Consider the following 15,939-nt stretch of genomic DNA (forward strand, 5'->3'; position numbering starts at 1 on the left):
AAAAGCAGTGATCTGTACTTAAAAGAACTGCCATTAGCAATTGTCAGCAGAGTCAAAGTCAAAGTTTATGCAGTTTTGAATGTCATCTATGGAGATGCATTAACTGGACACATTGTAGATTTCAGAGACAAACACCTTTGGTTATTTATTTGTTTCTTTTTCTCAGTCTTTGTTGTAAAACAGCATAACTCATAAGTTATTCCTCATAACTTACGTTTTCTTGAGAAGAAAACATAATACCTTGAACAAGCTTTTCTCTTCAAATATTATAGAATATTTTGTCCTAACTAATTTGTTTAAGAGGTACAATGAATTTAGGTGCCAGCTTTTTAAATGTTCATATACTCACTCCTGTGAAAAGCAAAACAAGTATCACTGATTTATTCCTTTCCTTTTTTTCATTTTTTTTTTGACATAGATGTTGCCCTACACCTTTTATTATTTATAAAGCGTTTGTGTTAGATTACATAGGATTGATGAAAATAAAACAGGAGTATAATAAAGTATATACATATTTAAAATTAGTTAAACATGAGAATTAGACTTTAAGACATTTCTTCATCCATGTTAATTTTGGGCAATGAGAATGCTGATGATATAAAAATGTATGTTATATATCGATAATATAATTATATATTATATATAGATATTTAAAATATTTGCTCAGTACTCAAATGAAAATGAAACATAAATGTATTACTATTTAGTAGCAAAGCAGGAAATTAATTTAAAGTAGAATTATATTAAATAATTAATGAACGATTTAAAACAATTTGCCAAGAGAATTTGGAAATTTTTTTAACCTTTTGTGAATTGTATACTTATTTTTCATTATTGCAAAAACATGGTTTTAAGCCATTATGGTTTCATTATGGTACACTTATCTAGTCAAATTCAATCTTAAAAAGCACTTTAGAAAGCCCAGATAACAATTCAATGTAGCAGTGATTGAGATATACTAGATTTTTCCTGGGAGCTTTCTTTTCAGTTGAGTCATAAACGTTTTAAAGATGTTGGCACTATCAACCTCACAACTTAAAAAGAAAAAGAATAAAAAGAAACTATTGTAAAGGCAATTAACAAATGCACAAGTCTGCACTAACAAGTCAGGATCACAATTCTATATTCATTCTGAAGTTAATAATAACTGTATTTGAAACAGTGATTATTGTGTTTAATATTGATAACTATGCCTTTAAATTTTTTAAAGAGGATATGATTTCTATGAAGTACTGTCAACTGACTAGAAAATCTGCTTAATTTAAACTAATGTTTAATAAATTTTTATGTGCCATAATTGGTTACTCTAGCAAAAAATTGCATTACTGCTTCACAAATGGCCTCTTTAAAAGTTTCTTTATAAGGGAGCATTTAATACTTTTAAGAATACCAATCACTAAACAATAAAAGTGGCTACTACTACAAGTGATATGCTTTCTGTTCTGTGAGGCTACATGAGGGTGAGGGATTTACAGCAAGAAAAAGAAGGTACAAGGATTTACGCAAATTCAAGAGAACTCTAAAGTTTTACATTAGTCATAACATTTAGGTTTTTGCTTCATCCAACAGTTTGACAAGGACCTCTAAGAAGTGGTTGAATTCCCTTATTTAAATTCAACAGTCCTCTCTATCTGGATCAGTCTTCAGTTGGTTTTGCCAATGAGTAGCAAAATGCTAAAGAAGTATAGAGTTAAGGGTCATAAAAGCAGAAAAAAAAAACCACTTCAAACTTTCCAGCAAATTCTTGAGACAAGTATCTGCCTAGGTAATATAAAGTGATGCTTAAATTCCTACAGAGGATTTCCTTATTAAAGAATTTGTTTAGTGGGTCAGTATTTATGATAAATTCAGCATATCTGTATTTCCTGGTTCTAGGTATTTTAAAAAGTGGGAACAGGTAATGTGAATTTCAAAAGGAAATAATTTCATCAACTGAAGAATCTGGCCTGTATATCATTGGGCATCAGGGCATCTTTACTGAAGAAGGCACAAAACCCTGGAAGGATAAATTGCCACAAACATTTAAAACCTAAACATGGGAAAATAAATAAACCTTAAAGGCCGTGTGGCGGGGAGCTCTTTACTCACCACTGTGACGTTGAAAGCATACAGGAGATCAAAAGGCAGGGCAGCGATTAAATCAATGATGAACCAGGTTGTGACATAGTGGATGCAAATTGATCTTGCTTCAAAGATAACTTGGCCAGACTTGCTGACATAAGTTGTTCGGAAATTTAAAATAATATCTGCTTGGGAAAAAAAAAAAGATTGAGAAATAAAAGGAAGAGGCAGAGAAGAAGAAAGAAGGTAGGAAAGACAATGAAAGAAAGAAGAAAGGAAGGAAGACAGGCAGCCAAGCAAGCAGGAAGGGAGGAAGAAAATTATAGAAAATTAAATAAAATTAGGAAAACGGTAACCACTTAGCCTAGTTCATATTGACACTATCCAAAATATTCTCCTCTACAGATCCAGTTCAACTCAACAGATACTGAAGAAGGGTGAAAGATGTAATATTTTCCGAGCACATAATATGTTCCAGACATGGAACCACGTTAAGATTATTAAATAATTGCAGCAATAGAAACAATAGTCATCACTTACTAAGTGTTCACTATGTACTCGATATTGTTCTAAGAGCTTAGTATAGGGTTTTTCACTTAAACCTCAGTATATCTCCTGAAGTAGACAGTGTTACTCTGATTACAGAGGCAGAAATTAAATCCCAGGAAGAAAAAGTAACTCATCCAAGATTATATTGCCAAGAGTGGCAGAGTCAAGTTTTAATACAGATACAGGCCAGGCATGGTGGCTCATGCCTGTAATGCAGCATTTTGGGAGGATGAGGCAAGAGAATTGTCTGAGCTAAGGAGTTCAAGACCAGCCCAGGCAACAAAGCAAGACTTCATTTCTACTAAAAATAAAAAAGATTAGCTGAGCATACTGGCACACATCTGTAGTCCCAGCTACTCTAGAAACTGAGGTGAGAGAATCACTTTAGCCCAGGAGATTGTGGCTTCAGTGAGCCATGCTTGCACCATGGCACTCCAGCCTGAGGAACAGAATGAGACTCTGTTTCAAACAAACAAACAAAAAAAAGCCTATTAAATGTAATCTGAATTCTGTATTCCTTATTTTATATAACATTACTTATTTCTATGTATAAAAGTTTTACTAATCTCTGTATTGATATGGGATTCAGCCCTGCCCTGAAGACACTCCTATTAACAAAGTACTGGTAGCTTCCTGTGTGGATTTATAGGTTAAATTCCATTTTAATGAAAATGCAATTATTTTCAATCTTTCCCTGCATCATTATTTAGTTATCTATTACTGAGTATTTTACAATATATGAGGTCCTGTTGAGTGCTGATCAAATGACAACGCCACAGCTAAGTGGGTCTTCTTTTGTTCACTCCTGCTATTTATGAATAAACATCTCTGAGACTGTCCTTTTAGTTCCTGCATTAACTATCATTAAGACATTGGAAAATATTACCTTTTCCTTAATTTGTTTTAAGATTGGGTACAACCAGGACACAGGGAATTTCAGGGTTGGTGCACACATGTAATGATGATACTGAGTATCTTATGGTCTGGTGACTCTAACAGAAAGAAATTTATCCATGGAACTCTATTTTTGGGGAGAGTCATAGTTCACTTAAGGATTAAAGGAGAGAAGGCAGGAAGTAAATATCTCAGTCAATGAGAGTAGGAATTCAAGGAGTTATGAAACCAATGCAAGGCTCCGAGTTCTATCATTATCAAATGAATTGGGATACTCTTTGCATCTAATTTAAAACCCCCAAAATAAGTAGAACAGTGTTGTATGAGGTTAAAAATTTGTTGATATTCTGGGCACTGTGGTGCATGCCTGTAGTCCCAGCTATTATCGAAGCTGAGACAGGAGGACTGCTTGAGCCCTAGAGTTCGAGATTGTAGTACACAAATATCATGACAGAATAGCCATGACACTCCTACCTGGGCAACATAGAGACCCTGTCGCTAAATTTAGAAAAAAGATGAAAAATAATTTATTGATATGATCGTGATGACAACAATGATAAAATTACTCATGATAATGTTCACTTTGTATGTTATTTTACTTTTTCACTTCATGTTCACATTTGTGGAAGGCAGAATTCTAAAATAACACCAGTGACCAGTGACCCTTGCCCTCATATGATCTCTTCTTGTGAGGCTGGCACCTATGAACATGCTGACATGTTAATCCATAATTAGTTACATGACATGGCTAAAGGAAGATAATACTGGGTGGCCTGACCTAATAAGGCAAGAGAATTTTCTTCAGCTGGTAGCAAGGGATTGGAAGTCAGTGAGACATGCTCCTGCTGGCCTGGAGGAAAGCACCTGCCATTTTATGGAGAGGGTCATATGGCAGGGAACAGCAGCCAGCCTCCAGTTGCTGAGAGCAACCTCTGGCTAACATCTAGCAAGAAAATGGGAACCTTGGTCCACAACCACAAGAAAATGACTACTTCCAACAGCTCTGTGAACTTGAAAGAAGATCCTGAGAATCAAAAAAACACAATTCAGCTGACACTTTGATGTCAGCCTTTTGAATTGATGATCAGAGGATCCAACTAAGCCGTCCCTGGACTTCTGATGTATAGCAACTGTGAGACAGTAAATGGATGTTGTTTTAAGCTCATAAGTTTGCTATACATCAAGAAGAAAACTAATACAATACTTATTATGTCATTTGATTCTCAGTATAGCCTTGTGAGGTGAAATACACAGGAGTTATGGCAAGGCAGATTAGTATTATTATAGATAATACATAAGTTCTTAGTATGAGCCCAGTACAGTTCTAAGCCTTTGATTGTCATGATCTCATTGATGTCTTACAACAATGCTAAGAGGTGGTCATTTTTATTATCTCCTTTTACAGATGAGGAAATTGAGGCATAAAAGAGTTCAAGTGACTTGCCCTGGGTGATACATTTGATAAAACTGAAGCACAGGATTACATCTTTCAGCAAGTTAGTGAAAGAGTAAGACCCAAATCCAACTCTCCTGAACTCTAGTTTAGGACTTTGGGTTTTGATACATTCACAGTATCAAATTTGAGACTGGTCTCATCACAGATCTGGAGGCAAGTTCTGGGTGACCCAAAAAGAAAATAGTTGCTTTAGTCTATTGTGAATGATCTAACTTTTAAATACTGCATTATTAAGAGTGATATTTTTATCAAAAAATAAAAATATCTAGGTAATTTTGTTAATATTGAGAATATGAAAGAATGAAGCTAATTAGTAAAGCACTCACAATGGGATTAAAAACAATCCCAGGTGAATTCCACTGCACAGTTAAAACACTGTCGTGGCAAAACACCACGGGACCATGGAAGCATGGCCACCAAGAGGGAGTCAAGTCAGTGGAATGCCAACAGACTATAAAGAGAGCATGTGAATGTTCACTCTTCCTCTTTATCTTTCTAGGTTTATGTACTTCTGCATTAGCAATGCAACTTAGTACCTCAGGCCACCCACTCTGAAATAAAGCAAAGATTTCAATTTCATGTTTTCTAAAAGGAAGCACAGGTGGAGCATTTAAATTCTCATCTCATGAGTAAGAAAATCCAGAGTTGTTTATTAAGCTCATTGGTGTTGTTTGGTTTCTGCAATGTAGGCTGAGGTAAGACCATAAGTTTGTTATAAAATTAAAGGGATAAATTCCTTGAATACGTGGCCATGAGGTCAACCACAATTTTCACAGAACACCCATTGCTATCATCTATATATATACCAGGGGCACTCCCATGAATGGAAGAATGAATGAAGTGAATGACCTATGGTTGATTGATACAGCAACATCTTTAAAGCTACATGGTTAGTTATGTGGTTGACTAAAGAACAAAATAGTGGTTCAGACTTCTGAAAAGAGCAAGTATTTTCTTGGATAGCTCATTACAGAATATTAGTTTAGAGAGCTTTTTAAAAAATATTATTCAACTGAGTTAATGGAATGAAAAGAAATATGCTAAATTTAGATTTCAAAAGAAGTAATTATAAGACTTTTATACACAAATAGATAATAGTAAAAGAATAAAAAATTTTAAGACATCTCTACAAATCTATTTTTGAAATACTTGAACATTTTTTGGTTTCTTTGCAGGGGAAAAACCTAGATATATATTATTTTCTAAGATACCATTTTTCGGTAGCTGATTTCAAAGCAAAAAAACTACTTTTGTTGTACTCTAAGAACAGACATAGTCCTGGTATATTTACAAAACACTTTCACATTCATTAATTTGAATGTTTCCCATGCCATCTCTCAGGTGGACTACTATCTGTTGCATTTTAACAATGACTCAGGAGATTTAATTGTTTGAAGTCATGCAGCTAGCAAGCAAGAGGGAGAGAGGATATTTTTTGACATTCAATCCCATTTTCTTTCCATTATCTAAATGATTACTGCACTTCTAAATATATTTTAGAGGAAATAACAATAGGTCAGTGCAAGGAAATGCATTTCTGATTGTAGTCCTTAGATCAAATTCAGCATCAGCACTACCCAGGTAAAATAATATCAAATTAGAGTCACAGAATTAAGCGTGGTGAGATGAACTGTCTTTGATTCTGAAAGTACAAGGACTAAGCTTTTGTTCAGGGATAACAGAGAATTCACTCTGTTTTCTATCCAGTAATGAGGATGTGGTGCTGTTGTACACAAATCAGGATAACTCAATGTTTGCAAATACTACCTTCCATTTAAGAGAACTGTAGAGATGGCAAGTACAAGTTCTTATTTGAAAGTGAAGGAAGCACAGACTAAAAAGATTGTGATGTGGAAGAAAGAGCTTTCTAGATCTGATGTCCCTCATGACAGAATCATAGAAAAAGAGTGGAACTTCACAAACACTGAATGCAGCTGCTCCTCCCCCATAGCTATCTCACTCCCTTAAAGATGTTTGTATTTTTAGCTAATCAAATCAGCAACTTATTTAAATATTACAATAAGAATGTGATCTCCAGACAATCCATAACCCATCTGAGAGCAGCAGTATAACTTTTAGTCTTGAGAGTCCAGAAGCATAAGGATAATGTTTTTCAGCTGTATGTTGAAAAATAAATAGAAATGTATTCATTGATATCTACAGTTTTAAATGTAATTGGTCTTGTTAATTTCATTTATGATCAATTTGCACAATTGTCCATAAGTGCAAAACATACACATACACAGTTTAAATTTTTAAGAAATTTAAAAATCCATAATAAATTAATTCAAAAGGATTTTTCACCTAGAAACCTTAATGTCTCCATGTGCTTATATATGCATAAACAATCCTTTATGGCACATGGTATTGGTATCACACGCAATGAGTAAACAGGCAGGGTAATAGAGAATTACCATGCATACTCTATGTGGTTTATAGAATTTCCAAAACACTCATCATAATATACCCATGAAAAAGAAGCAGAATATAATTGAATTATCTAATGCATCAAATGACAGTTAATTATTTTGCACTAGTTGGCCACGTCCATCATTAGGTAGTTATTTTTTTCATGTTTTAGAAAAATTTTCTTTTTTCTATTGATACTTGATAAATGTACATCTTTTTGGGGTACATATAGTTTGCCTTATTGTACTTCACATTTACATGGAATGATTTAAAAAAGACAAATAATCAAGAGAAAAATGTGTACATAGGCTGTTTCCATATTGTTAAGGCTGCGAAAAGTGAGTATTTCACTTGTCTCGCTTATGTCTATTTATGTGGACTAAAAAGCAGAAAGGCTAAATCCATTTTTTTCTAGTTTGATTTCCTCAAGAACTATGTAACTAGAAAGCAGAAAAAGGTTAAAATTAATATGGCATAAATTAGTAGGTTTCTTTTCTTTATTAGCATGCATGACAGATGGGGAAATAATTTTAAAATCATATTGGCTTACTTGTTAAAAAGTAAATTAAGATACAATAGTGTGCATGAAAGCATATGCACCACATACAAATAATTAATGTCTTAATTTAGCCATTTCTCTAAAAATTAATCAATGTAGTAGAGTCTGGGCCAAGAGATATTTAATCAAACCAGCTGCCGACTAATATTCTAAAGATACTCTGGTTTTTTCATTGCTTATGAGGCACTCTTTCAAACACAATATAATATCACAGCAAATTTGAGCTAGAAGGTGTGGAATGAATGAATAGAGAGCTGATTAATGAAGAGAGGCTTGAGGGACTAACAATCCTAAGAATAATTGCAATTGATTGCCAGTATTAGTGGATGAGAGTTTCATATCACTTGACCCTTGCTCATCTTGTCAGATTTGTCCCTCTTGCTTACCTGAGGTGAAAGATTTATGAAATAGCATAGGTCCAGTGAGAAACAGCATTTAAGAACAACTATATTTAGGAGAAAAAATGAAGCTGACAAAAAGCAATCAGGTAGACTGAGGTGTAGTTGATGCTGATATTGACTTTTACTTTGTATTTGTAGGGTCAGTTATTCATAGTTGCATTGGTTGGCCATATCCATCATTAGGTAGTTATTTTTTCATGTTTTTTCTATTGATACATAATAAATGTACATCTTTTGGAGGTACATATAGTTTAATACATTCATATAATTGATGAAGATCAAATCAATATAAGTGGAGTATCCATCACCTTCTTAATTTCCTTAAGTCAGAGGAAACGCCTTCATTCTCATAACTTCCTTTCCTTTAGTCTACTTTTGTAGCAGCACAGAAGACATTGCCCTCTCCCAGCCAAACGTTCTTTCTGTAAATATCTGAGATCAGCCATCAAGTTCATCTTTGTTTCCAGGTTGAATATCTTCATTTCTTTCAACCATCTCTTATTGATGTGGTTTCCTCTTCATAGCCCTGATGATACTCTCTAGTTCAGTGGTTTTCACAAAAGCCTCATGGAAGAAAGGAAGAATTTGGGTTCCACCTCCACCCACCTACCCTTTCCAATTTTTAGGCTAACTTTTTATTCATTTTATATATTAAGCCTCCTCATCAACTTTCATTTTGAAAAGGAATTTTCAAGTCTTTCATGCAATAAAGCAAAGAAAAAGAAAATCACTCTTGTAAGGTACTTAGAATTAAATTTACCATCCCAGAAGTGGTCTTACCAGTGTGGGAGACAGGAGCAAATATGTACAATTCCCATCAGCATTGTTTTCAGAGTTCTTGTTACTCATAGCCTTGCTAACACTTGATGTTATAAATTTAATTTTTTTTTCTTATTGGGTGGAATAATAGTTCTTCTAATGTGTTTAGGATTAGTTTCAATACTTCAAATAATGCAGCCTTATTAAATTGTCAGGGTTTTATTTAAACCTGGTTTTATTACTATTTATTGAAGTGAACTTTTGCCAACTTAAACTCCCAAATGTCATTGTTTTTCATATATATTTCTCCTAATAGACTGCTTGGGTTCTTATTGGAAAAGCTAGAGCATAGGTGTACCTTTCAGCTTTTTAACATACTTAAGCATCATAAAATACTGCTATTGAGGACTTGTGTTCTTTGCCTTATGCAGAGCCCCTGACACTCAAAGATGAACAAGGCATCCAAAAGAAGTATGCTTTTTTCCTGGTAACCATAAGATTTCATAATTTTATTAATCTGCAATCATTCGAGCTGTAGATGCATAAATACAACTGTGATCTTGCTTGTGGGTCAGAGGAGACAGTGTACACTACCAGTGGATCTTTAATATTCCCCACTTATTGTCTACAACTAATTATTTGTGTCATATCAGTCTTGTGCGTTGCTTTTATTTTGGTATGTAAGTTTACCATATCAACAGACTTTCGTGTAACATGCCCATTGATACATGTACAGACCATCTATTTTGTCTCCCTCTAAATTATTCACTTTTTCAGTATTATGTAACTCAAAGTTCAAATTAGATATTGAACTTTGGAAACATTTAATCATTTTTAATAAAAATAATTTAATGATTAAACATCAGCATACTGAAAAAACCTTAATTAGTCTTAATTATAGAAAGTTTTGACACATTTATTGTGTTTATAGATGTAGTTATTAGATGGTAAAATTTCCAAGTTTAAGTAAAAATAGAAAATACAAGAACTATCTAATCTATAATATTCAATAAAGGAATTTAAAAATTAACAATGAGGGTTATTAGTTTCATTTGAAGTAAATATTAATTATTCAAGTTACAAAGCCTAGAATTAATGAACACTTGGCTGGGCATGATGGCTCATGCCTGTAATCCCAGTTCCTTGAGAGGCCGAGGTGAGTGGATCACATGAGATAAGAAGTTCGAGACCAGCCTGATTAACATGGTGAAACCCCATCTCTATTAAAAATACATAAGTCAGCTGGGTGTGGTGGCAGGTGCCTGTAGTCCCAGCTACTTGGGAGGCTGAGGCAGGAGAATTGCTTGAGCCCAGGAGGCCAAGGCTGCAGTGAGCCCTTGGGATTGTGCCACTGTACTCCAGCTTGGGAGACAGTGAGACTCTGTCTCAAAAAAGAAATTAATGAACACAGAGATAAATAATAATAAATGTGTTAATACATTTGATGCTCGCCCCAAAATGAAATCACACGTTATGCTCATTAGAGAAAAAAAAATTAGGTTAAATAATATCTCTTATAGTTACCCAGCTCTTTGCATTTTAATTAGAACTATTATGTTCATTTTCACATTTGAGGAAAATAATATTCTTAGTATTTATGGTAGGGTTTTAGTGCTGTTTACCAAATATTATGGCTCCTTATCTCCTGGAAAGGTTATATTTCCTTACCATCTGAAGAGATTAAGTGCATCCCTGTGACTTGCTTTGACCAAAACTGTGAGAGCAGGGGTAACCTGGAACACTTTTATGCAAAAGTGTTGAGAGCCAGGGCATAATTTCTCACATTTTCTCCTCCCTGCCTTGATAATTGTGGAAGCATACTGCAAGATGTGTATCTTCTGTCAGCCTGGGTGCCTGAGAGGTTACAATGGGCAGAGCCCATTACACATAGCATGAGTGAGACATAAAACTTTGCATTATATCCCACTGAGACATTGGGATTGCTTGTTACTGTAGCACCCATTCTGACTGATACGTGTTTCTGTAAAGCCATAGGGCATTCTGACTGATAGATGTTTCTGTAAAGCCATAGGGCAGAGTGGCTAACAGTGTAAAATTTGGAGTCCAACTCCCTAGGTTATGGATCACTAGGCAGGTGTTGTCATTGTTATTACTATTACTACTGGTATTACTACTACTTTACAGGCTTCAAAAGTGAGGAACAGGCTGGGTGTGGTGGCTCACACCTATAATCCCAGCACTTTGGGAGGCTGAGGCGGGTGGATCACGAGGTCAAGAAATCGAGACCATCCTGGTCAACATAGTGAAACCCTGTCTCTACTAAAAATACAAAAATTAGCTGGGCATGGTGGCGCATGCCTATAGTCTCAGCTACTCAGGAGGCTGAGGCCGGAGAATTGCCTGAACCCAGGAGGTGGAGGTTGCGGTGAGCCGAGACCGTGCCATTGCACTCCAGCCTGGGTAACAAGAGCGAAACTCTATCTCAAAAAAAGAAAAAAAAAAGAAAAAGTGAGGAACAGGGTCAATGAATGACTTAATCTAAAATTGCATAACATATTAATAGTACTATTTTTATTGTTACTTAACAGATCTATTATAGTGATGTTAAAGTGACAATAATATTGGAAGTAATATAGCTAACATGCATTAAATTTTTACTTTGTGACAGGGATTGTTTAAGTACTTTCTAGGTATTAACTATTTTGGTCATCATGTAGTCCCTTTAAAATAGGTAATATGTCTATTTAATGATACATGAAACACTCAGACAATTAACTTGCTGAAGGTTACCCAACTAGGCAGTGGAAGAGCTAAAATATATACTTTAAGAGTCTGTCTGCATACTGCCACCAAAACATGATTTATTATAATTCTTACTCTCCTTCCAGCTCAGGACAGAGGTTCTTTTAGCAATATCTATGAATTGTTTTTTGAAACTTAGTTAATCTTTAGAATCATATAAAGATAATATTTAGCATTTAAACTATAGGTTTCCATGTAAAAATTGCTCAACATTTTTTAAAATGTTGTATTGGAAGAATAGCATATATACTGTAAAGTACACTAATCTTAAGGAGACAGTTTAATGAATTTCTCAAAGCAAACCATCTTTGTAACCAACCATGGATAGAGATATAACTGGAACTGGAAGCCTCCTTTATGATCCTGTGTAGCCATTAACTTTCAAAACATAACCATTGTCCTGATTCTCATTAATTAATTTTGTTTAAATCAGTATGGTATGTATGTTCATTGATTTTATGAGTCCAATTGCTGGGCCAGCAAGTACGTATATATTCCAGTTTAATAGACACTGGCAAAGAGTTTAATAGAGAGACTGTACTAATTCACATTTCTGTATGCAGTGTATGAAATTTTATGTTTCTCTGTATACTCCCTGAATCCTTGGCAATTTCTCATTTTTTTCCCTTATTTTCCTTTTAGCCATTCTGGTGGTAGTGAAGTTATTTTCATTTTCCTTATGATTAATAATTTTGAGCACAAACTACTTGTACATTTATAAATCCTCTTTTATGAGTATAATTTCAGAACTTTTGTCTAAGGAAAATCTCCCCCACCCTCCAGCTTTTTTTTCTCCTTTGCAGGAGTTGTGCTATATTTTGCATATAAATTGTGTCATGTTCAGGTAATTTATTCCTACCCCAAGGTCATTAAGATATTCCACTGTGATGTCTTCTAAAATATTTATTTTTTAATGTTAACAATTTGTCTACAATCCATCTACAATTGATTTTGTTTATGGTGTGATTCAAGCGTCAAGATTTATATTTTCCAGATGGATATCCAATGGATCCAGCACTGTTTTTGAAGACACGATTTCCCCCAAAACATTGCAGTGGCACCTTTGATATAAATCAGGTGTTAATGATCATATATGTGCAGATTCATTTATGATCTCTGTATTTGTTCCAGTGGCTTATTTGTCAGATACTAGTTTTTCCACATTTCCAGCACAGTCAGAAATAGAAGTGTTCACAAACTAATTTTTAAGGACTCTCAAGATCATTTAAAACATAACAAATATATTTGATTTTAAAAGTAAAATTTAAATATGATTTAGTCATAAATATGAAGTGCTCTATTAAAAGTGAAATAGAATAAAATGTTCCATATTTGAAATAACAGAACTATGCTCAATTAAAAGAAATATAGATTCTCACTTAAGGACATTATGATTTCATAGTTATTTTTATGAATGCCATCAGTAGAAATTGCTCATATTTTTATGATATGCTAGAATTTCATTTCTACTTGTGGTTACAATAATTCAGTCTATTTTTAGTACTTGTGAACAGTAAAATCACAAAAAGATCAATAGTATCAAGCCATACCCATGTGATTTTGGTATGTATGAGCTCAAGCAATAATGCAGGATTTGGCACCAAGTCCTCTTTACTCTATGTTATAATCCAGGTCACTGAAACCAGAAAGCAAGTTGGAAAGCAAAGTAGGGTTTATGTTTAATTAATTCTTCCCCAGAGTTACTTGAGTAGAGGGTATAGACTAATAACCAGTCAATATCACTAGGCATTTAAGAGCCCAGAATTTCGTTGTTGTAGCTACAGCACAAAAGTCAAGAAGAGAAACAACAAGACAAACAGAATTCCAAATCCAAATAGCCACAGGAACTCTGTGAGAAAGAACAAGAATTGAGTGGGTCAGGAGGAATTACAGAGCCAGTTAGTACTGAAGTACACCTGGCCTGTAGTCAGAATTGGGGTTAAAAATGTGCCTCAGGAGGTAAGATCCATGGGTTGGAAATGTACACCACCTAAGGAGTTGCCAATGAGAACAAGAATCTCCAAAAATGTGAAGTTGCCAGTCATTGTTATTTGTTCATATTTCATGTTTCAAGTTTTATTTTTAAGTTCTTACAAAGTTTATCCTCTTATATATTATTTCAGGAGGGAAGGAAAGATACTGTTCCTGTATCTGCTTATATAAATAAATTATAGTATCTAGAGTTTCTCAGTGATATTCCAGAGACAGCAAAACTTAACTCTCAAAACTTAGCAATGCTGTGTGTTTCTGTACTTATTCTTCATAGGGCATAGGTTGTTGATATAAGGATTAATAAGGAAAACTTTACATGAACACAGCTATTTGTTAGAAATGATCATATACTCAGGAAAGGTCCTATCCTCAAAATAACCTTTTTATTAGACTGAGATAGTTTTTTTTTTTTTTCCCTAGCAATATGGATAAAACCAAATTGTCTTTATTGGGGCTAGAGTCAGAAGGTGCTACAAAATTCAGGTTACTCATTACTGAACACTGCCATAAACTATAAGCCTAAGGTTTTATTCCAAGGAATTACTTTCTGAGGCATCACTCCAACAATTGAGTAACGCAAATATGATATTTGGCTGTCACTAGTATGTTGCTTGACTTGGGGTGGTTTTAATGAATTCTGTTAATCAAGCTAATCTTGTTTTCTTATTTAGCATTTGAATGCTTGTCAGTACAAATACTATGCTAAATACTTATTTATATACAGGCAAGATTATCTGCCTTGTCATTCAAGAGATTCATACATAACTTCCTCTTAACTTGTTTAAAGATTGCTACTGGCCATGTACTCTATATATTTACATTGTAATGAAGCTTTTCATGTGTTTGGTCAATTCAGATTTTTAATCTGTTATGAAATACCTCCTTGGTGATAAGTAATAATTAATTTGTATTATTTTAATAAAGTTGCCCAGGATAGTACTTGATCTGATCAAATACACCCTCCAAAGCTGTTTACTATTTTTCTTCTTACTTTTATGTGGTACCTTTAATGAACATGTAAATTACTTGCCTTTGTGTACCTATAGACCTCACCACTTGGGAAGAATTGTCTTGGTGTCTGTAATACATGAGACTTGAAACACATTTAAAACATGCAACAGTCAAACTCTAGGGACTATGAAGAAATAATGTATATTTATTTGTTTTGCAAGGATAAATTTTTATGTTGTCATTAGGTTCGAAGTTTGTGAGTAAAGGATAATTCATCTAGAGACAAAATGTTGCCCCAAAGAACTTGTTGCCATAAAGTATATCATCATAACATATCATTTCTCATTAAATCCAATATGTCACCTTTTTTTTTCAGTGTTAAAATAGATTGTGGTATCTTCAGTTAAATAATGGATGTAATGGTTGGCTTGCATCCAGTGGTCATGTTTGATATGTTCCTTAAAACACTAAAATCACATTCAAATCATAACATTCCCACTCTATGGGGGAAACAAAGAAATTAAGAACAATACAGAGCACCGCAGAGTGTGCTCACCTATCTCACATTTCACGCCGTAGTTTCTTTGAACAAAATGATGGGAAAAATTGCTTCTAGTACTTAAAACAGTCCCTTGCTTTCCTTGTCTACCTTTCCTTTGATCTAAAAGTCCAGTAATGTAACTCTATTGTATAATGCACAGTGGCAAAAAATGACTGTCAAAATTTACTTCTGCTTTCTCCAGAGCAATAGAATTGTAGCTGGAATGACACTTCCAGCCACCTTTGCAACTAATTATGGTCACATGTCTGGGTTCTTGCAATGAAAGTGATACATGCAAATTTTATGGTCTGACCGTACAATTGTGCACATTTGCTTTTCCATGCTCTTTTGCTGGCTGGAATGAAGAAAAATAGTGACAATAGAAGCTACCCATTAAAGATGGTACAACCACTGTCAGTTTAGGTCCCTAAATGATTATTTAAGAGAACCAACCCCAACAACACAACTCCCCCCGCCCACACACACACCTCTCCCTACTGGCCTTCAATACACTACCCAGAACATTAGGTAAGAGAGAAATAAATTTTCACATCCCATAATGCACTGAATCACTGTTGAGCACTTGTTAAAACAACTTATTAAC

The 15,939-nt window shown here is 34.3% G+C and overlaps 1 protein-coding gene across 1 annotated transcript in view; it reads right to left on the bottom strand.

Moving 5' to 3' along the window:
- The window catches only part of KCNH8 (potassium voltage-gated channel subfamily H member 8), a 341,633-nt gene that overhangs the window by 117,486 nt on the left and 208,208 nt on the right, over positions 1 to 15,939 (bottom strand). The window contains exon 6 of the mRNA XM_012466726.2: positions 2,089 to 2,246. Coding sequence (XP_012322149.1) covers positions 2,089 to 2,246 — 158 coding nt within the window. The remainder of the gene's footprint in view (positions 1 to 2,088; positions 2,247 to 15,939) is intronic.

The sequence above is a fragment of the Aotus nancymaae genome, unplaced genomic scaffold, assembly GCF_030222135.1.
Source record: "Aotus nancymaae isolate 86718 unplaced genomic scaffold, 86718_ANA_hifiasm-v0.15.2.pri h1tg000019l, whole genome shotgun sequence".
Taxonomy (NCBI): Eukaryota; Metazoa; Chordata; class Mammalia; order Primates; family Aotidae; genus Aotus; species Aotus nancymaae.